General features: G+C 37.8%; 1 protein-coding gene across 1 annotated transcript in view; it reads right to left on the bottom strand.

Moving 5' to 3' along the window:
* FYB2 (FYN binding protein 2) overlaps positions 1–23,239 on the bottom strand; it is a 124,790-nt gene that overhangs the window by 14,316 nt on the left and 87,235 nt on the right. Inside the window, 7 exon segments of the mRNA XM_047723606.1 lie at positions 7,252–7,312; positions 9,445–9,473; positions 13,972–14,047; positions 14,050–14,069; positions 15,335–15,398; positions 17,112–17,152; positions 17,241–17,355. Of these exon segments, the coding sequence (XP_047579562.1) occupies positions 7,252–7,312; positions 9,445–9,473; positions 13,972–14,047; positions 14,050–14,069; positions 15,335–15,398; positions 17,112–17,152; positions 17,241–17,355 (406 nt within the window).

The raw sequence follows: 23,239 nt of genomic DNA, 5'->3' as shown, positions 1-23,239 counted from the left end.
ACAAGCCTCAATAAATTAAAAAAAAAAATCAGTCATACCATGTGTCTTCTGATCATGACACTATGAAACTAGAAACCAACTATAAGAAAAAAATCTAAAAAGAACACGCATACATGAAGGTTAAATAACATACTACTAAACAATGAATGGGTCAACCAAGAAATTAAAGAGGAAGTCAAGAGATATATGGAGAGAAATGAAAATGAAACACAAGGGTTTCAAATCTTTGGGATGCAGCAAAAGGTATTCTAAGAGGGAAGTCTATAGCCACACAGGTCTACCTCAAGAAGCAAAAATCTCAAATGACCCAACCTTATACCTGAAGAAGCTAGAAAAAGAACAAAGAAAACCCAAACCAGTAGAAAGAAATAATAAGATCAAAGCAGAAATAAACAATATAGAAATTAAAAGTAATAGAACAGATCAATGAAAACAGGAGCTGCTTCTTTGAAAAGATCAATGAAATTGATAGGTACTTCCAGCTAGACTCACAAAAAAGAGAAGACTCAAACAAAATCAGAAAAAAGAGAGGCGAAATAACAAGATACCACAGAAATGGAACGGATTATAAGAGAATATTATGAAAATATATAACCTACCAAAACTGAATCAGGAAGAAATAGAAAATTTGAACAGACTGATTACCAGCAATGAAATTGAATCAATAATCAAAAAATTCCCAAGAAACAAAGCCCAGGAGCAGAAAACTTCACAGGTAAATTCTATCAAACTTTCAAAGAAGATTTAATACCCATTCTTCTCAAGTTATTCCAAAAAATAGAAGAGGAAGGAAAGCTTCTAAATTAATTCTATGAGGACAGCATTATCCTTATTCCAAAACCAGATAAAGACACATCGAAAAAAGAGGACCTCAGGCCAGTATCTCTGATGAATATAGATACAAAAATCCTCAACAAAACAGTATCAAACCAAATCCAACAATATATTTAAAAAATCACTCACCACGGTCAAGTGGGATTTGTTCCTGGGATGCAAATGTGGTTCAATATTCACAAATCAATCAACATGATATGTCACATCAACAAGAGAAAGAATAAGAACCATATGATAATTTTAATAGATGCAGAAAAAAAATTTGACAAACTACAACATCGTGCATGATAAAAACTCTCAACAAAGTTGGTTTAGAGGGAACATACCTCAACATAATAAAGGCCATAAACGAAAAAAACCCGCAACTAACATCATCCTCACTAGTGAAAAACTGAGAGCTTTCCTCCTAGGATCAGAAATAAGGCATATATGTCCATTCTCACCACTTTTATTCAACATAGTACTGGCAATCCTAGCCACGGCAATCAGAGAAGAAAAAAGGGATAAAAAGCATCCAAATTGGTAAATAGCAAAACTTTCACTATTTGCAGGTGATCTGATTCTCTATACAAAAAACCCAAAAGACTCCACCAAAAAACCTACTAGAACAGATAAATGAATTCAGTAAGGTTGCAGAACATAATATCAATATAAAGAAATCTGTTACATCTCTATACACTAATAATGAACCAGCAGAATGAGAAATAAAGAAAGGAATCCCACTTATAATTGCACAAAAAATAATCTAGGAATAAACTTAACCAAGGAGATGAAAGACCTATAATTTGAGATCTACAAAACACTGATGAAAGAAATTGAAAATGACACAAATGAATGGAAGGATATCCCATGCTCATGGATTGGCATAACCAATATAGTTAAAGTATCCATACTACCCAAAGTAATTTAGAAATTTAATGCAGTTCCTATCAAAATACCAATATCGTTTTTCACAGAACTGGAACAGACAATCCTTAACTTTGTATGGAACCATAAAGGACCCTGAATAGGCAAAGCAATCTTTAAAACAATGAACAAACTGGAGCCTTCACAATCTCAGATTTCAAGATATACTACAAAGCTATAGAAATCAAAACAGTATGGTAGTGGCACAAAATAGACACAGATCAATGGAACAGAATAGAAAATCCAGAAATAAACTCACAATTATATGGTCAATTAATCTTTGGCAAGAAAGCAAAAATACGCAATGGGGAAAAGTGTATTTAACAAATGGTATTGGGAAAACCAGATAACAAAAGAGTGAAACTGGACCACTTTCTTATACTACAAACAGAAATAAACTCAAAATAGTATAAGGACATCGGCTACAGCAACATCTTTCAAGACATGTCTCCAAAGGCAAAAGAAACAAAAGCAAAAATGAACTTTTGGGACTTCATCAAGATCAAAAGCTTCTGCACAGCAAAGGAAACAGTCAACAAAACAAAGAGGCAACCCATGGAATGGAAGAAGATATTCACAAACGACACTACAGACAAAGGGCTGATATCCAAGATCTATAAAGAACTCCTCAAACTCAACACACAAAAAACAGATAATCACATAAAAAAATGGGCAGAAGACATGAACACTTTTCCAAATAAGACATACAAATGACTAACAGACACATGAAAAAATGTTCATCATCATTAGCCATCAGGCAGATTCAAACCACATGGAGATACCAGCTTACATGAGTTAGAACGGCCAAAATTAACAAGACAGTAAACAACAAGTGTTGAAGAGGATGTGGAGAAAGGGGAAACCTCTTACATTGTTGGTGGGAATGCAAGTTGGTGCACCCACTTGGAAAAGTGTGGAGATTGCTTAAGAAATTAAAAATAGAGCTACCCTATGACCCTGCAATTGCACTACTGGGTATTTACCCCAAAGATACAGATGTAGAGAAAAAAAGGGCCATCTGTACCCCAATATTCATAACAGCAATGGCCACAGTCACCAAACTCTGGAAAGAGCCAAGATGCCCTTCAACAGGCGAATAGATTAAGAAGATATGGTCCATATATACAATGGAATATTATGCCTCCATCAGAAAGAAAGAATACCCAACTTTTGTATCAACATGGACGGGACTGGAGGAGATTATGCTGAGTGAAATAAGTCAAGCAGAGAGAGTAAAATATCGTACAGTTTCACTTACTTGTGGAGCATAAGGAATAACATGAGGACATTGGGAGAAGGAGGGGAGAAGTGAGTTGGGGGAAATCAGAGGGGGACACAAATCATGAGAGACTGTGGACTCTGAGAAACAAACTGAGGGTTTTGGAGGGAAGGAGTGTGGGAGGTTGGGTGAGCCTGATGGTGGGTATTAAGGAGGGCATGTATTGCATGGAGCACTGGGTGTGGTGCATAAACAATGAATCTTGGAACACTGAAAAAATAAAGTTAAGGACATAAATTTGAGACTTGAAACCATAAAAACTCTGGAAGAAAGAACAGGTAGTAATTTCTCTGACATTGGCCCTAGCAACATTTTTCTAGTTATGTCTCCTAAGGCAAGGGAAATAAAAGCAAAAATAAACTATTGGGACTATATCAAAATTAAAAGCTTCTGCATAGCAAAGGAAACAACAAAACCAAAATGCAGCCTATTGAATGGGGTAAAATATTTGTAAATGACATAACTGATAAAGGGTTAGTATCCAAAATATTAGTATCCAAAATATATAAAGAACTCACAAAGGTCAACACCAAAAAAATCTAAATAATCCAATTAAAAAATGGGCAGAGGACATGAACAGATAGTTCTCCTAAGAAGACACACTGACACATGAAAAGATTCTCAACATCTTTCATCATTAGGAAAATGCAAACCAAAACCACACTGAAATGCCACCTCACACCCATCAGAATCCAGAGGAAAGGTTGGTGGGGGGAATGGTTGAAATGGTGAAGGGGATTAAGAGTACATGAAAATGATGTAATATACAAAATTGTTGAATCCCTATATTGTACTAATCCCTATACTGAAACTAATATAATACTTTATGTTAATTTAACAAATACTGGAGATGGGGAGGTAGGTGACAGTGTAAACAAGGTTCGTCACAAACTAGTAATTTTTAAGGCTGGGTATTGGGTATATATGAGTTCATTATAAGATTCTATGGAATTTTCCATTTGGAATTCTCAGTAACAAAAAAAATTTTAACAAGATCATTAAAAAATGATGCAGAGAGGGGAGAGGGTATTATAGTAGGAAGTAATACTTTTTGAGCACCTACATGTCAAGTTTTATGCTGGCATTTTTTTTAATACTGTAATTTTTTTTTCAGTGTTCCAAGTTCATTGTTTATGCACCACACCCAGTGCTCCATACAATACGTGCCCTCCTTAATACCCACCACCAGGCTCACCCAAGCCCTCATCCCCCTCCCTCCAAAGCCCTCAGTTTGTTTCTCAGAGTCCACAGTCTCTCATGGTTCATCTCCCCCTCCGATTTCCCGCAACTCACTTCTCCCCTCCTTCTCCCAATGTCCTCCATGTTATTCCTTATGCCCCACAAGTAAGTGAAACCATATGATAATTGACGCTCTCTGCTTGACTTATTTCACTCAGCATAATCTCCTCCAGTCCCGTCCATGTTGATACAAAAGTTGGGTATTTGTTCTTTCTGATGGAGGCATAATATTCCATTGTATATATGGACCATGTCTTCTTAATCTATTTGTCTGTTGAAGGGCATCTTGGCTCTTTCCACAGTTCGGCAACTGTGGCCATTGCTGCTATGAACATTGGGGTACAAATGGCCCTTCTTTTCACTACATGAGGATTTTTATTACCAAATCATAGGTTAAGAAACTAAGGTTCAGAGAATTAAGAGGATATACTACAAGTCCCATGGAGGCCATGTTGTAGAAAATGTGCCAGTGTCCTTTTCAAGATCCCCATCTTCTTCCTTCCCTTGCCAAGTCTCTAGGAGACATTGTAGTGAACAAAAGGAAATGAAAGCAGAGGTCTGGAATATCTAGTGACCATCATCTAGAGCTCTTTAGGTTTCTCAATCTAATACCTACCCACCAAGGTGTGACATGCAAAGTAGCCACGTTTGTGGAGAAACTGACCCATCTACCATGTTTATTTAAGATTTCAACCCATTTCTTTCAAATACTGATGGGTAAAGCATCTTAAAATGCACAAATAAATAGATTTTTAACAAGAGAATGATTTAAAGAATATCAGTTGATCATTGTACCAAACAATTAGAGAAGTCATGTTTTTCTAAAATGTTCAAAGAACATTTATAAAAATTGACCACACGCTAGGCATAAATCACGTCTTAGAACATGTCAAAGCACTAATATCAACTACTCTCTCAGTGTACTAATATCTTATCTATACTTCTATATCTTATTACTTTAGTATTTATTATTTAGTATTTACTAATATCTTATTATGTTTCAGAGCACCATGCAATTAAGATGGAAAGGACAATAGAACAGGGAGCGTGGACACAGACCTTCAGACATATGGAAACTTAGTATGACAAAGATGGCATTGTACCTCCATGGGGAAAGGTGGGAATAGTCAATTAATCATGCAGGACATTTATCCATATGGTAGAAAATTTAATTGGATTTCTAGCTACTTCATTATAGTATGAAAACACAAAAATCAATTCCAGATAGGTCTAAGGTTTAAATATAAAAGGCAAAAACTTTAGCAGTTTTAGAAGAAAATACAGGAGGATATCATATGATCTTAGGATGAATATTTCTTTAAAAGATTTTAAAAGCAACACTCAATTGATAAATTCAAATACATTAAACTTAAGAATTTCTATTCATTTCTATTCAGTGTTCTAGGAAGAAACACTGCAAAGTCAAGTTACAATGTACAAGAAGGTGTCTGCAACATACGTAACTGACAAAGGAATGGTATCTAGAATACATTAAAAAAAAAAGCTACTGAAAGACCCAGAAATTGCACTACTGGGTATTTACCCTAAAGATACAAATGTAGTGATCTGAAGGGGTACGTGCACATGAATGTTTATAGTAGCAATGTCCACAATAGCCAAAATATGGAAAGAACCTAGAAGTCCATCAACAGATGAATGGATAAATAAGATGTGGTATATATATATATATATATATACAATGAAATACTATGCAGCCATCAAAAGAAATGAAATCTTGCCATTTGCCACAACATGAATGGAACTAGAGGGTATTATGCTTAGCAAAATAAGTCAATCAGAGAAAGACAATTATCATATGATCTCCCTGATATGAGGAATTTGAGAGGTAGGGTAGGAGGTTGTGGGGGGTAGGGAAGGAAAAAAATGAGACAAGATGGGATAGGGAGGGAGACAAACTATAAGAGAATCTTAATCTCACAAAACAAACTGAGGGTTGCTGGGGGGAAGGATGTGGAGAAGGAGGCTGGGGGATGGACACTGGGGAGGGTATGTGCTATGGTGAGTGCTGTGAAGTGTGTAAGACTGATGATTCACAGACCTGCACCCCTGGGGCAAAGAATACATTATATGTCAATAAAAATAAAATTTCAAAAAGAAAAAAAAATCTACAAATAAATAAGACCATCAACCCAATAGGAAAATAGGAAAAAAGTGTCAACAGGCCTAGAGAAGGAATGATATGAATGGTGAATAAACATATTAAAAGGGGCTCAACACTTAGTATTTTATACCTACTGAATTGATGAAAATTAAGAATTTCCTCTGTGGTAAGTATTGGTGAGAAGGTGGATCAATATTCCCCTTAGAAATGGGTGGGAAGGGTGTAAATTGATATAACAACCTGGAAAATCAGGTTGGCACTTTTCTTATAAATTTGCCTTCTCTACATAATTTGCATTTCCCTTCCCTTAAGTATCTCCTAGACAAATTCTTGGACATAGTCATAGAAGAGATTAGTAAGAATATTTATAGCAATAGTGTTTATAAGTGCAAAAAATTCAGAACCCTATATGAATAAAAAATGTGCACAGGGGACCTTTATTTTTAGTCATCTAGTTGAGATAGAAAGCACAGATAACAAATAGCTAGAGAGAGGTTATTGAGTTTCAGGACAGTTTCTCGATATGTTATAGTTATTTCATATTTGAGACCAGAGGTTCTGTCAGACAGTGCTTGCTATCCTCCAGGCTGCCTTGTACATAAGAGGCTATTAAATAACGGTGTGTTACATTGAAATGAGTTCCAAGACTCTAGATTCAAAGATATGAAACAGATTGAAAAGCTCCAGTAACTTCTGAATCACCTACTAATATTAGGTGATTCAGACTACTAACTGTCTATGTTATATCACAAACTGACTTTTCATCCAGTCTCTAAGTCTCTGAAAAGGTGGCCCTCTGACCATATTTAACAAAGCATTGGAAAATGCGTTGCATATCAGTAGGGATGACCAATGAGGTAAAATGACTTACCTTGACTCTTTTTCACTTATGTCCACATTATCATAGATAATAGCTTCCTGAGACCTAAGTTCTGGGTTCAAGACAGGACCAAAATAGTCATTAGGTGTGGTTTATACAATCCCTCACTTTACAAATTATCCACAAAATCCAATTATCCAGGTATATCCCCACAACTGTTTTATCAAAATCTTATCATAGAATGCAGATAGGCTGGAAGAATCAAACAACAAAAACAATCTCCATTTGAGAAGAAATTTAAATGAGAGATTAAAAAACAGTAGCATGCCCTAATATCTCAAACACAGACATATATTTATATCAATTTAATTTCATGCAGATTTTCAGAAAATATGCATTGCTGAAAGGATCATTTTTAGAGTAGGTTCCCATCATCCTGAGCTGGACAAAGATATTCTACTTCTGAAATAGTAAGAGGGCTTTTCCTAATTCCTGGGAAAAAGACAGTTTAAGTAGAATATTCATGTAGATTTTTCTTCCATTATTTTTCTTTCAAACCATAGGCAACTGCTCTTCTATAATAATCTTGCATAAAATTGAATTTTAGTGCATAATCACAATTAGACATTTTCTGTTTAGGAAATTCACATTCCTGGGGCTCGGCAAAGAATTCCATAATTTTTTTTAACAGGTGGGGGTGGGACAGAGGGTGAGGGAGAGAGAGAGAATCTTAAGCAGGTTCCATGTCCAATTGTGGAGCCCAACACAAGGCTCTATCTCACAACCCTGAGATCATGATCTGAGCTGAAATCAAGAGTCAGACATTTAAGTAAGCTACCCAGTGCCCCAGAATCCATAATGTTTATTTAAGTGATTCACCACTTGAGTCTGAGAACTTCTTGTATAATTATTCATAATTCATATTTGATTATTCATAAATTTGGGTGGCAGTACAATGCATACCTGTTCTTTTTTTTTTTATTAACACATAATGTATTATTAGCCCCAGAGGTACAGGTCTGTGAATTGCCAGGTTTGCACACTTCACAGCACTCACCATAGCACATACCTTCTCCAATGTCCATAACCCCACCATCCTCTCCCTACCTCCCCTCCCCCCCAGCAACCCTCGTTTGTTTTGTGAGATTAAGAGTCCCTTATGGTTTGTCTCCCTCCTGATCCCATCTTGTTTCATTTATTCTTTTCCTACCCCTCAACCCCCCACGATGCCTCTCAACTTCCTCATATCAGGGAGATCATATGATAATTGTCTTTCTCTGATTGACTTATTTTGCTAAGCATAATACCCTCTAGTTCAATCCATGTTGTGGCAAACGGCAAGATTTCATTTCTTTTGATGGCTGCATAGTATTCCATTGTATATATATACCATATCTTCTTTATCCATTCATCTGTTGATGGACATCTAAGTTCTTTCCATAGTTTGGCTATTGTGGACATTAATGCATACCTGTTCTAAGTTGGCTTTTTAGATTTTATTTGGACCAAGGGAATTTTGGGAGACCTGTGATTTTACCAGGTTTATTTATATAATCTTCATTTGTTTAGTATAGCCAACTGATATTTCTGAAATATAATATACATTTATTTGAATTGCCTAATCAGAGAGAACTCAAAGTTCCATCATGACTAGAGATCAAAAACAAAAACCGAGAAACAACTCAGCCCTCTTTTATTGACAGATTCAACTTCTGAACATGCATTGAGATCATACTGTATATCAGACAATATGCTAATTTGTGCACTACTGTTTTCATATTGAAGCAAAGAATATTCCAATGACTCATTCTTGATGTAATTAGTATGTGTACTGCAATGTGATCCTGCCTAGCTTATTATGTCTTAATTAGGGTGATTTGGCTGTCAATTCCTTCAAGAAGCTATGTGGTATACTGTAAAATGCACAAAATTTGTAATCAGAGAGATTTGGGTACAAATCTCATATCACTAAAGTATGGATGTGGGTCTAAGCCTCCCTGAAAAGATTATACCTATTTTTCTGGGATTTTAAGATGCCTGGTATACAGTAGTTATTTAAGAAACGTTACTCGTTACTCATCTTCCTCAAAGTAAGTAATAAGGTTGTGTAAAACATCTTTGATTTTTATGCATCAATTTTTCATTAAATGTAGAATGAAGGAAGAATGACTCCTTCTCTCTCCTTGCCCCTGAATATGCTAATGCTGCATAGTTTTGTACCAGCAATTACTGAACGTCACTTACCTAAATCAGGCAGCGAAATTGAAAATGCACTGTAGATTGACAAAAGACATAAAAGGGTTACAGAAAAAAACCAGGTTCAGAGAGATTAGTTGATCCATCTCAAATAACCTATTGATGACTAGGTTTCTTGATGCAGGTGTGTCTAGGCAAAGTTGTGAAGCAAAACTTCCCTACAGCTTTGTTCTGATTAACCTTCCCCTCGATTCCAAACCACCATTTAAAAATGAGCTTATGTATCCCCAGGACCACCCATTATCTGCTCCCCTTTCCTAACTAGACAACCTCAGGTTCTGCCTTTGTCCATTCACAAGATCCTGTTTCTGCCTTCTAACCTTTCCAGATGCCTACCAAATACAGTCATGCCTCATTTTATTGTACTTGGTTGTACAGCACTTCATACATAAACTGCAGTTTGTATAAACGGAAGGGTTATGACAACCCTACATCAAGCTAATCTATCAGCACTATTTTTCCAACAGCATTTTCTTACTTTGTGTCTCTGTTATGTTTTGGTAATTCTCACAATATTTCAAACATTTTCACTTTTATTATATTTGTTATGGTGATCTGTGATCAGTGATTATGACTCACTAGATTACTTTTTAATTAAGTTATATACATTTTTTAGGCATTGTTCTCACTTAATAGACCACACCATAGTGTAAATACAACTTTTCTATGAATTGGGAAATCAAAAAATCTGATTCATTTGATTGTAACATCTGCTTTGCTGTAGTGGTCTAGAACCCAACCCACGATACCTTGAGGTGCATCTGGATATCCCCTGTGGGATAAATATGGTGAAAGAGAACTACCCTCTGCAGACACAGGACCCTGCCTTTGTATATGGTTAAGCCAAAAGAATATCTTGAGAGCAGAGTTCCAAGCCAGGGAGAAATGGAAGACAGCAGATTGCTAAGTGGGAAAGGACATTTGGCCCAAGTAGACTGGTTACACAGTTAAGGAGATGGAAGGAAGTATGGTGTGGTAGAAAAAAAATTCATGTATTTTATGCAATTAATTTAAGTTCAGCCTTACAGGTATTAAGGGGACACTGACCATGGTCTAGGCCCATGTGTTGTGTATACAAAATGATCAGGCCAAGTTTCTACCCTGAAGTAGCTTAGTGTTTAATGAGGGAGACCTAAAGTAAATTAGTACAACACTGTGATAAGAACACAATACAGGATTGTCCAAAGAAACAGCACTTTTAGGAAAAACCAGCTAACCTTTGTGCAAGTGTTGGTTTCTTCATTTCTAAAGTACATACCAGCTCTATCTTGCGGGGTGAATATTAGAGCTGGGTGGGGTGTACCTAAGTGGATGTGCCTGGCCAAGGAGCTGAGGGTGTTCACTGGTCCTGATGTCAGTAACTGTATGACCAGACTGGGTGCTGGCAGAATAGAGGAGAGGCAGCACCTGGTCCCTGGAGTTAGACAGCTGAATCCGACTCTCAGCTCTGCCACTTACCCACTTACCTTGTACAAGTCACATAACTTTTCAAAGCCTTAATTTTTCATCTGTGAAATGGAGAGAAGAGTTTCTATCTCATGGGTCATTGTGAAGATTGGACAGAAAACCCATGTGAAGCACTTCACCCTCCTTGTCCTCAAGGCCTAGTTAGCACATATCCTTGGCTTCTCCACTCAAGGGCTCCTCGATCAACGGAGCCTTTCATAACACTGTTTCAGTTGGGCCAGGGTGGTTGTAGCGCCTATTTAAACCTAGAAATTCAGGGCTACAAAATATCTAGAATATTTCTTTCCTTTAGGTCATTTGTTCATTCAATAGCCATTTATTGAGTACCTATCATGTCCCAGGCATGGTTCTTCATGTTGGAGATCTAGCAATTGGACCAAACAGTAAATATCCCTGCTCTCATGGATCCGGTAGGGTGAAGCAGACAAAACAAGGAAATTTACATTGGGTCATGCAAGGAGATAATACAATTGAAAAAGTGGAGCAAGATAAGGGGGCAGAAGAGCTGCAGTTGAGGTTGGTTTGGCCATTTTTCAGAAGATGGTCAGGGAAGGCTTTACTGGTAAGGTGACTTGAGCAGAATCCTGAAGGGAATAGGGGAGTGAGCACATGGTTATGAGCCACATGGTTATCTGAGTAAGAGTGTTCTGGGAAAGGGAGAGCAAATGCAGAGACCTTAAGGCAGAGGTGTGCTTGGTCCTTAAAAGAAAAGCAGGAAGTCAGTGCATCTGAAGGAGAGGGAGTGAGATCAGTTAACAACTAACTCCCGTATAAATTTGTAGCGTAGCTACGTCTGGTGGCATTTAATTCTTGACTTACTTATACCTAAATCAAGCCATTTATGACTATCTTAATAGGCAGTGTGTGTGTCTGAGACAAAGAGAGGGTGGAGAGCCTTACTCTTTTTTTGTTTTGTTTTTGTTTTTTGGTTTTGGAAGAACCTTACTCTTTTTAAATGTCACATTCCCATGGTTACAACTTCCCTCTGAAGGCAAAGTAATCAACAGGAGTTGGTGTTCAAAAGAGGACCCCTCAATCAAAAGGCTCGACAGAAGATAATGAAATTTCTTTCCTGTCTTGTTATAGCTACATGTTATTAAATGAAACAATTAAGGCAGAGAGGCAGATTTTGCTAAACTTTATGGGAAAAAATCTTAATAGACCTTCCTAAAGATGAAACATCTTTTTCTGCAGGTGGTAACTTGCTTTTATAGAGGTGTGCAGGCACAGATACTTTTAAGGAAGTTTGGATACTTCCTAAAGATACTTTAGGAAGTTTTTTAGGAAGTTTGCAGAGAAGCTTGTGTACTGGGTTGGACTAGATAATATGGATTTCTCTTGTTACCCTGAGGCTCTCTGACTCTAAGAAAAATGGTTTCTCAGAGTATTAACAGATGTTATAAGGGAGATACACAGGAGAAACAGGAGATTCAGGTTTGGGGGGAAGGTTCAGGGAAGGTGTCCCTGAAGGGATACTATTTGGCCATATTTTAAAGGAAGACTACAACTTTCAAGTCTAATCAAAGGAGGTTGGAGGAGGGCAGGTGCATTTAAGACCAAAGGAATGTCCTGGTGGAAGGCAAGAGGCATGCAATATGATGGCAGAGTTAGATCTGTGGGGCATTTATAGGGCATGGTAGAGCATGGAAATCTGAGTGAGAGATTAAAACTGCACAGGTAGAAGGGAGCTGCCATAAAGTATTTACTTGTCATGGGGAGGTACTGGATATTTGTCCTAAGGTTGTAAGGATTCCCTGTAATAGTTCTAAGAAAAAGGAAATCAGATTTGCATTTTAAAATATTAGCATTCTCACCTAGATCAATTTTTTAAAGGTTTATTTATTTATTTCAGAGAAAGTGTGAGTGGGCGGGGGCAGAGGAAGAGAGAGTCCCTTTGGGGGACTCCATGCAGACTCCATGGCAAGTACAGAACCCAATGTGGGCCTTGATCCCATGACCCCAAGGTCATGACCTGAGCTGATACCAAGAGCTGGACACTTAACTGACTACACCATCTAGGTGACCCTCACTTGGATCAAATTTCTAAGGGACCACAGACATAATTTTTTGTCAGAAGCATCTAACCCGTTAGGCCCAGAGAATGCCTTTGTGCATAGTTCTTATTGACCACTGCAGCTCTATTTCCATGGTCAGGACTATAATTTATGAACCTCATGTTCTTTTGGCTCTCTTGGTAGATTTAGATCCAGCAGACAGTTGGACTTAAAATCATGTAACTTTGAGGTTTTATAATTGACAAGAACTTCAGGGTAGAGTAACAGTCCCATGCCAGTATGCCTGATGACACTGGGGAAATTATTTTATCATCCCCTGACTCATAAAACAGATATATCCATTTCTACATATTAGAGAAGTACCTCTGAGTCTCCCTTGTATGCAAGAGGAAATGTGGGCTAGATCATGATTTGCCCCCGACTGCACAATGAAAAATGGCAGAGCTAAAACTAGAACCCAGAATTCAGGCTTCCCATCTCTACTGCTAGTAAATCTGTAGTCTTCTCAAATGTTGGTAATTATCTAGGGAGATCTGGGAGGGTCTTCTCCAGGTCTAAGACCTTGAGATACATGAACCACTTAGCTGGAAAGTTCATCTCCCCTTTATACACACTGCCTCACTCCACAGAGGCAAATTAGAATACAAAGTGCAGACAATGAAAACCACTGGAACTTGTAGGGCTAAGAAGGCATAAAAGGATACAATTAATAATAGTTAGTGCTACCAGGAATATATGCCAAAGGTGATAGAAAAAATTTACTGTCTAAACTTTGCTTAAGACTTTCCTTCTATCCTTGTTTACAACCACTTATTTTCAATTTTTTTTTTTTTCCCAAAAGGGATGTGGTCACTGTCTTATTAGTATGGTTCACTCACAAATTGGAAAGAAGGAGGCAGTGTTAACTAGGGCCTTTGGTTTTAGTTTCACATATCCTCTGCTCTGTTTCTGAGAATAGGATATAAAACTACCAGGTTAGCACAGCTAGGCCTCCCCTGGGCGGGGCGGGAGGGGGGTAAGAAAGACTTTTTACCTTACGTTTTCTTTCAACCTTGTTTTCTTCATTTTAAATCTATCCTTTTCCTTCTTGAAGAATTTTCGCAGTCTTTCAGTGCTTCTTTTCCATCTAAACTAAGAGGAATCAGAGGATATAAATAACATGGCATTTCAGAGAGTCCTGGAGATGGAAGAGGCTCATGCCAGAACACACCTTACTCCAGGAAGAGACAGGAAATGCCTTATCAACATCCATGCTCTTCTTCTTTGTTTAGGTACCAATATGAAATAACACATACCAGCTAGCTTTGAAGGGAATTATACTTCAGTACAAATTTTCATCTACCCCAAATGGTCTCTATTTTGAGGATACAAAGCAAGGTCTTCCTTTTAGAGAAGATGAGTTAGGGAAGCATAGTTTATAAACTATACTGGAAATAGTTTGAAATTCCTAGCTCCTGAAATCTATGTCATTGACCTTTATTTATTTAGTTTTTTAAAGATTTATTATTTATTTATTTATTTGACAGAGAGAGATCACAAGTAGGCAGAGAAGCAGGCAGAGAGAGAGGAAGGGAAGCAGGCCCCCTGCTGAGCAGAAAGCCCGATGTGGGGATGTGGGACTCAATCCCAGGACCCTGAGATCATGACCTGAGCTGAAGGCAGTGGCTTAACCCACTGAGCCACCCAGGTGCCCCTGTCATTGACCTTTAATTTATTGAATGATGTCACAACAATGGTGGTATATTTACTGCCCAGTTAAGGATTAAAATTCTTCCAGATATGCTCTCAGGTTTTTTAGGGGGTAGGGAGAGGGAATGATACACCCACAGCATCCCACCCAGTATGGATCCATACTCTTCCCTTTACCCGCATCCTTCTTGCTTTCGACCATTGCTATCTCATTTCCAAAAGTTTCCCACTAACTAAAATTGATGAATAATGCCCATTTGAACAGTATTCCTGATAACATGGAATTCCAGATATTAAATTAAGCCAAAATCCTAGAGACAGTCTTATTAACTTTGCAAAGACATAAGTTAAGTCATAACCATTGATTTCTTCCCGGAACTGCTATGGTAGAACTGAAGCAAGTTTATTGATTTTACTTCTCCTTTCTCACTTATGTCCTAACATAATATGAAAGCCCTGTACTTTGAGAGGTGGACATTTTCTCAAAAGAGGAAGCAATATAATTAAAAATTATAGCATATGATTGTATATAATCACAAGTCTCTTATTCATCACAATATAGTATTAAAATATCTATCTTTTCCTCTTGATGCAAATCTTCCTAAGGATGATAGGGTCAAGGGAAGGGGGTTGTTCTTGAACTCTGGTTTTCTTATACTAACAGGGAAATACCATTAGCTATAAAGCTGAGAAAGACAGAAACTCACTCTATTTTGGGGTAGTTGCTCTTTGTTTTATAGACCTCTTCATACATTTCTTCATTATTTTCTTCTGAAATTAAAAAAGTGATTTTCATTTATTATAATGACAATAGTTCAGATTCATATTTCATAAGAAATTACTGGATACCTACCAGGTGCTAGGTACGATGTCAAGCACATGTTTTTTGTTTTTTTTTTTTTTTAATAAGCATATGGTAAGAAATAATTAAACCTCTATAAAAATATGTACAAAATGAAAATTCATATTGCTTCCACCTGATTCCAAGTCTGATCTGATGTAGTAAAAGAAAGTGGGTTTACAAACAGATTTTATCCTTCTACCCTCGTCCTTTGCATATTTCATATAGAACATTCAGAGTCTATTAAACATCACACGCTGTGTTGAAGGCTGGGGCAATAATGGAGAAAAAGAAGGCATCTTGAATTATCTGTCCCCTAGCCCAACGCATGAGCTTAAAGCATATAGATACACTTTGAGGCTACCCGGCAATGGAGGATTTTCAAGTTTACAAGGTGAGCACACATAGTAAGCTGAGGAGAGTCCCTTACTTCTTCTCCATGCCTAGTTCCTTTTCTAAATGGCGTACTGGATTTCATGATCTCTGAGGTTGTTTTACCATCTAAAATTCTGACATTCCGAGGAAGACAAAAGCAACCAGAGCAGCATTTGATTATCCCTCCTTTATTATTTCTTTATCCTTCACATTCCAGTAGGTAGTTTTGGTGTGTCTCAGATGTGCCTGGCATTATGCTAAGGGCTAGGAAAAAGTAGCAAGCATGAAAGAAAGTACACAATCCAGGAGGGAAGATAGTTATTAATGGAAGAATCGTGTACATACAAAATTATAACTGTAAAGGGCTAAGAGGGAGGGCCTAGGTACTAGGAGACTGATGAGACTGTATACCAAGGGCAGTATTCCCTGGGGCAATAACGAAGGAGTTGGGATCAGAGGAAATATTAAGAGTCACATGGGCAAAGGAGCCCAGGGGAGGGAAGAAGGAGGAACGCACAAGAACACCCTGTGATGGAGCTTGGCAAGTCAGAGAAGCTAAAAGGAAGAAGGCAAGAATGGACCTCGAGGGTGAAGACTGAGTATGGTGTGAAGAGTGCTCAATGGCAAGTAGAGGCAAACCACTCAAGGCTCTAGACCATGCAAAAGTTGATCTTAAAAGTATTGGGAAACCATGATTCTGTGTTAAGTAAGCAACGTTCCTGGAATTTAAGAAAGAAAACAGATGGACATACGGGAAGGGGAAAATAAACAAAGGAGAGAGGGAAACAACCCATAAGTGACTCTTCATGATAGAGAACAAACTGAGGGTTGATGGAGGGAAGTGGGTATGGGATGGGGACTAAGGAGGGTATTTATTATGATGAGCACTGGGTGTTGGATGTAAGTGATGAACCACTGAATCATACCCCTGAAACCAATATTGTATGGTATATTAGCTAACAAAATTTAAATTAAAAAAATAAGCATTCCTATAATCAGACCTGCACTGTGAAGCAGTCAGGAAGGAGGACATTTCACAGTGAAGTTGATTTATTGCCACAAGAGCCCCATTATTAGCGTCTTCACCTTCATGATTCTAAGTGCATTTGTTAACACATACCTTGGACCACTTCTCCTACTAGCTTATCATCACCCTGCCCGATTGGCATTATTGAAAGTATATATAGATAAAAGACACCTTACACTAATCAGCCGCAGAAGCACTCAGCAATTCTTACTGACAGTTCCAAATGTCTTCTTATACTTACCATTATCAGAAGCAAATGAGTTAGAAAGGTCTGATTGTGGTCTGCAAGGAGAAAGAATGCAAAGACCATTAACCTGTTGTGTCGTACCTTCAGTCTCGCCACAGTCATCTCTGGTCTCACCATACTTACCCCGCTCTCCTGGGGTACTCAACGTCATCATATGTCTCCTCTGAGTTGGAGTGAGGCTTACAGGCCCCCCCACCTGGCATTTCTGTAGTGACTCCCAAGGCCTCCACATACCCACCTGTAAAGAAAACAGAGAAAGTCCCGAAGAGTAGCTCATCAACTGCTACCATAAATGCATTCGCGTATGCTATGGCGGTGGAGGCGAGAATAGGAAAAGCAGATTTCCTACGCTGAAACTGGGTTATAATCTCGGTATGTACACTTCTTCAGCACACCGCTTCACCTTGCAGAGACTCAGTTATGGTTCTCTGAAGTTGGGACAATAATAACACCAACTCTTATAGGACCGTGTCAAGGATGAATATGTATTTATGAAGCGTGCTAGCCTAGTGACCAGTAAATTTTTTTTAATTATTTTTATTAACGTATAATGTATTATTTGCCCCAGAGGTACAGGTCTGTGAATCATCAGGCTCACACATTTCATAGCACTCACCATAGGACATACCCTCCCTAATGTCCATAACCCAGCCACCCTATCCCTACCCTGCTGACCAGTAAATTTTTTGGATGGCTCTTCTCTAATCTCTGACCTCAGATAGTGAGATCCTCCAGGGTACAGCCCTGGAATTTCTACCTTTTTCTACAGATTTATTTATTTATTTGAGAGAGACAGAGTACACACGCATGCATGGGGGGAGGAGCAGAGGAAGAAGAGGGAGAAAGGATCTCAAGCAGATTCCCCACAGAGGGCAGAGTCCAATGATGTAGGGCTCTTTCCCCACGACACTGAGATCACAACTTGAGTCAAAACCGAGAGTCAGATGTTCAACTGACAGAACCACCCAGGCACCTCTTCTCTCTCTTTAAATCTAGATGAACTCATCCAGTTTTGTGGCATTTTTTTCTTCAAATTTCTTAGAGGAGTTGATTGAACATGTTAACATTTCTTATTTCTTAGTGAGGGAATTAGCCAGAAGATGGTGTGCCAGGTTGAAAAATGTACAGGGACTGTTGGCCCAAGAACTAGTTGCAGGTGCTGGTTTATTTTACAGAGCTGTAAACTTGTCATAACCATAAAACTGCCACACTTTTATCAACTGGCATGGGTTAATATTTTGAATATTGATTCAGAACCATTTTTGAACTATTAATCAGGAAGAAGAAGGGATACATCTGAGAAATAAGCAATAAGCAAATTGCCTTGTGTCAATTAAATGAACCAAGCAACAAGGTATTACCCCCGATCAGAAGTCAGTTAGTAGGCAGACCCTGAACCATCCCAAGCATGTCACCTCCTTATTACCCCATAAAGTGCTCCTTTTCCTTAAGGAGTTACCAGTAAATTTCTCCAGCACAAAGCAGAGATGCTAAACACCCAGGTGCTTAATTCCTAGTTCAAGACATTTTTTTTTTCTTTCTTAATCCTTCCTTTTTGGCTGCAGCATATGTAAAAGTTTATGGCATCTTTTTAAAAACACAGACAACTCCCAAATTTACATCTCTAACTTAGACATCTTTCACGAATTCTAGATACTCCATCAGCCTTCACACCACTCCCATTTGGTTGTCTAAACACATTATGCTCCAAACCAAACTGACAGTTTCTCTCTGCAAATCTGCTTTTCCTGAAGTCAACTCCATCTCAATAAAAAGTGGCAACCCGTCCTTTCAGTTGTTCAGGTCCCAAACACAGAGACATCTTTGAGTCCCTTCTCTAATTCCAAATGCTATCCTGAATCCAAACGCATCTCAAGTCTACCACGTATGTTCCTCCAGGCTCCCATCATCTCTCTCACGTTACCGCAACGAGCTCCTAACGGGTCCCTGATTTATCCCTCCGCATTTCTTCTTTCATGACTTCAGCCAGAATGATTCTTTAAATACAATCCGATCATTCTGTTCTTGTGCTCAAAACCTCTCATTCATTCTTAAAAATCTGTCAGAGGAAATGCCAGAGTTCTTGGAATGGTCTATAGGAGCCACCACGCTATTTGGCCCGCCCCATGTCATGTCTCTGACCTCATCTCCTACTACACCCTGCTCCAGCCGCACAGCCTTCCTGCTCTTCTGCCCCCACATCTGGGAGGTTCCTGCCTCAGGTATTTGCATGCTTTCTCCCCTCTCCCCAGAACATTCTTACCCTAGACACACTTGGCTCTCATCTATTTGACATCTTTGGAGTCACCTGTGAACAACTTTAAAATTGCAACTGCTACTGCCTCCACTTGCTTCTTTTTCCTCATGTCATATTTTCCCGTAACATTTACTGCCATACCATTCCACAGAGTGGGTATTTCATTATTTACATATTTACCATCTGTCTCCTCTGATCAGAATGCAACCTTCATAAGCATAGGTATATTGGTCAGTTTGGTCTGCCGTTATAACCCCAGCACCTAGAACAGGGCCAGGCACATAAAAGGCACTCCCATATTTTTTAATACTGGATGATTTGAATGCATACATCTTCTAACTAGAGTGTTTTGTGTATTGAGTTAATAATGTTTACTGATATATTAAATTTTACACCTGCTATCTCATTACATACTTTTTGTATGTTCTATTTTTCCCCCTCATCTTCCTCTTTCTTCTTTGTTTTCTGTTTGTTTGGAAGGAATATGTGCTATCTTTTAATAGTTATCCTAGTACATTTTATTTTATTTTATTTATTTATTTGACAGAGATCACAAGTAGGCAGAGAGGCAGGCAGAGAGAGAGGAAGGGAAGCAGGCTCCCTGCCAAGCAGAGAGCCCGATATCCTAGTGTGTTTTAAATTTTAATGGTAACATACAGGAAAAAGCACAAATCTTAAGGGTCAAGCTCAATGGATTTTCCCAAATCTAACATATTCATCTAAAAACCTAACACTGCCAGTGCCCCCGAGCCCTTCCCATGCTCTGTTCGTCCTTGTTCCCTCCCACAAGAGGAGCCACCATCGTACCGCCTAATATCAGAGGTCAATTTTGCTCATTTCTGAACTTCATGTTAATAGAATCATTCAGAATGTTCTCTTGGTGTTGCCTACTTCTCTTCAATATTGTGTGACATTCATCCGTGCTGTTGCGTATGGCTGTAATTTGTTCATTCCCGTAACGATTCCATTGTGTGAACATGCTACATTTATCCTTTCTACTTTAGATGGACATGTGGATGGTTTCCAGTTTGAGGTTATTATAAAAAGTTCGGCTGTGAACATCTTGTATATGTCTTGGTAAATTGAAGTATGTATTTCTATTGGGTATAAGAATAGGCATGGGGTTGCTAGTCATAGGATATGCATATGCTGGGCTTTAATAGATACTGCCAGACAGTTTTCCAAAGTGATTACCCCAGTTACAGTCCCAGCCATGTAGGAGAGTTCTAGTTCTTCCGTAACTTCACTAAGAATTGATATTTTTAGTGGTTTTTATTTTAGCCGTTTGGGTGGGCGGGTAGTGATCTCACATTGTAGGTTTCATTTGCATTTCCCGGAGACTTAATGAAGGTGAACAGCTCCTCCATAATGTATTTGCCTTTTGAGTATCTTCTTGAGTGAAGTATCTCTTCTTTCCCAATGTCTCTCAATTTCTTTTTCTGATTTCTACTTTATATTTTCTGGATACAGTGATGTTTATAGAAGATTGATATATTCCATATTGGAGTCCTTTGTCAAATATATGTATAAATCAAGTAACTTCTCCCACTCTGTGCCTTGCTTTTCACTCTGGTATCTTTTGATGAATATATTCTAGCTACTCTTCTAAAGCTTGCATAAATTACTATACTTACTCACAATTAAAGACCTTAGAATGCTTTGAGTTACCTTCCCAAAGTATGTGCTATTAACGCTCAATATTTTTTCCCCTCTCCATAGTTTGATGTTGTTTTATTCGGTTGACACTTTTGCTATTCTTTCTTGTATCCAAAATTCTCCCTCTGGGATCATCTTCTTTCTGCCTGAACTGAACACTTTAAGAATCTCCATCAGAAGGCTTTATTTGTGATTAAAATCTTTTTATTTGTTTGAAAATACCATATTTTTTCCTCCATTCCTGACATGCATTTTTACTAGTTATACTAATCTTGGTAGACTTCAGTATCTTCAATAGCACCTGGTGTATTCAAGTTACACACTCTTGCTTTGAGAACTCAGCAATCAGCCTGCTTGTTTTCTTCTGGGTGACTGGCCTTTTCTTTTGTCTGCTTTTAAGATATTTTAAGATATTTTCTTATTCTTCAATATCTTTCCATTTCCTTAAGATATAACTAGGTGTGGAGTTCTTTTATGTATGCTGCTTGAGAACTTAAGGGCTTCTGGATATACAAATTGATATTTTTCAACAATTCTAAAAAATTATCAGGCATTACCTATTTTTTCCTCCTTTCCACTCTTTCTAGGATCCTTTCGTAGAACTCTGATTTGATGTGATTTTAAGTCTTCTCCTTTTATCCTGGAGGATCCTTATCCTCTCTTTCATTCTTTCCTATCATTTCCTCTGTGGAATATATTTTTAATAATTTCTCTAGATTTATCTTCTCATTCCTTAATTTCTTCTCCTGTGTCTAATCTGATGTATAATTAATTCATTTCTATTATCAACTTATCAATTTATCTTTTTCAAATCTGTTTATTCCCTGTTCATATTTTTTAATTTTTAAAATATATTAAATATTATGCTTTGTGTTTAATAATTCTAATATCTGTACTATCTTGCAGGTTGGCTCCTAGAGTCTGTTGTTCCACTGGTTTTCAGTCACTGTGACTTGTTGTGTGTTTAGTAATTTCTATCTATGAACTGTTAATTTTTAGAAGTATATATTGTGGAATTATTTAAACCTGGGATAGAAGTTTGTTCCATCAAAGAGGATTTTGTTTGCTTCTACTAGTTGTCTGGGAGAGCTACCAAGCTGATATCACATTAGATTACATTGGTCTTCTTTTGGACCACACACATAGTGGTGGGGATTTGAACTGCTGATGGATATGAGGATCACCTTATGGTAATCATTCTTTTTTCTTCGCCCAGCACCAAGTTTCCTTTGATTACAAGGGTTTATGTTGCGTTAATTGTTTTCAATGAAAAGAAGTGATACTTTTATTTCATTCATTTTTCCAAGAGGTCTATTTGCATAGAAGGAGTATAGAAAGACACTCTATTGTATTTTTTCTTCTCAAAACTTTCTGATTTTATGCCCACTGTCCTTGACTAGACATTTTGTGCTACTCAAACAAGTACTGCAAAGAACTATTAATGGACTCAGCAACTCCCTTTGTGCTTTAGCAGCATGTACAGATTACTCAGAATAATCCTCTTTGGACTATTTTCTTCATGGTATAATCTTCAAATCTATAGTGACTCCTCACAGACAGTACACAATTGCATGAAAATAGCTTTCAGCCCCATATTCAAGGCTCTCCTGTAACTCTTTAGTTCACTTCAGCTGGTCTTCTCACTTCTGGTGTTTGTTTGTCTGTATTCCAGATTAAGTCTACCTACTTCTCAATTTGAGGCATGGTTTTTTATTTTATGCCACCTTGTGCTTTCTCATGTGTTATTAGTATCAAAATGTCTTTTCCTCCCTTTTCCATTTATTTTTGGGAAAAAATTTGTATTGTGTTCAGAACACTTGAAATCTTTTTATGACAAATTTATAAGTACACAATATGGTATTTTTTACTATAGGCACAGTCTTATTCATTCTGTGTAGACATAATCCTGTGAGGTCCTGACTTCATAAAGGAGTTCCCAATTATAAACTCACTTGGGGCAGGCCCTGGGATATAGCTCCTGTCCTCTGCACATCACACAGTCAAAACAGGAGCTCAAGAGATTCAGATCTCAGTAAAAACCCCTAGGGCCAAGAGTAGCTCTGGCACTCACCTTCCAGGATTCCTGGTTCCTGCGAGTATATGGATGCTTTCTTTTTACATCTGTTCTGTGATACTTTAATACATTTTCCAAAAATCTATTCTTTACTTTTCTTAGTCAAGAGAATAATTCATGTTGTCAAATCTACCA

The sequence above is a fragment of the Lutra lutra genome, chromosome 4 (assembly GCF_902655055.1).
Source record: "Lutra lutra chromosome 4, mLutLut1.2, whole genome shotgun sequence".
In the NCBI taxonomy this organism is placed as follows: domain Eukaryota; kingdom Metazoa; phylum Chordata; class Mammalia; order Carnivora; family Mustelidae; genus Lutra; species Lutra lutra.
The sequence above is the reverse complement of the archived record's forward strand: the minus strand, read 5'-3'. Positions and strand labels throughout refer to the sequence as shown.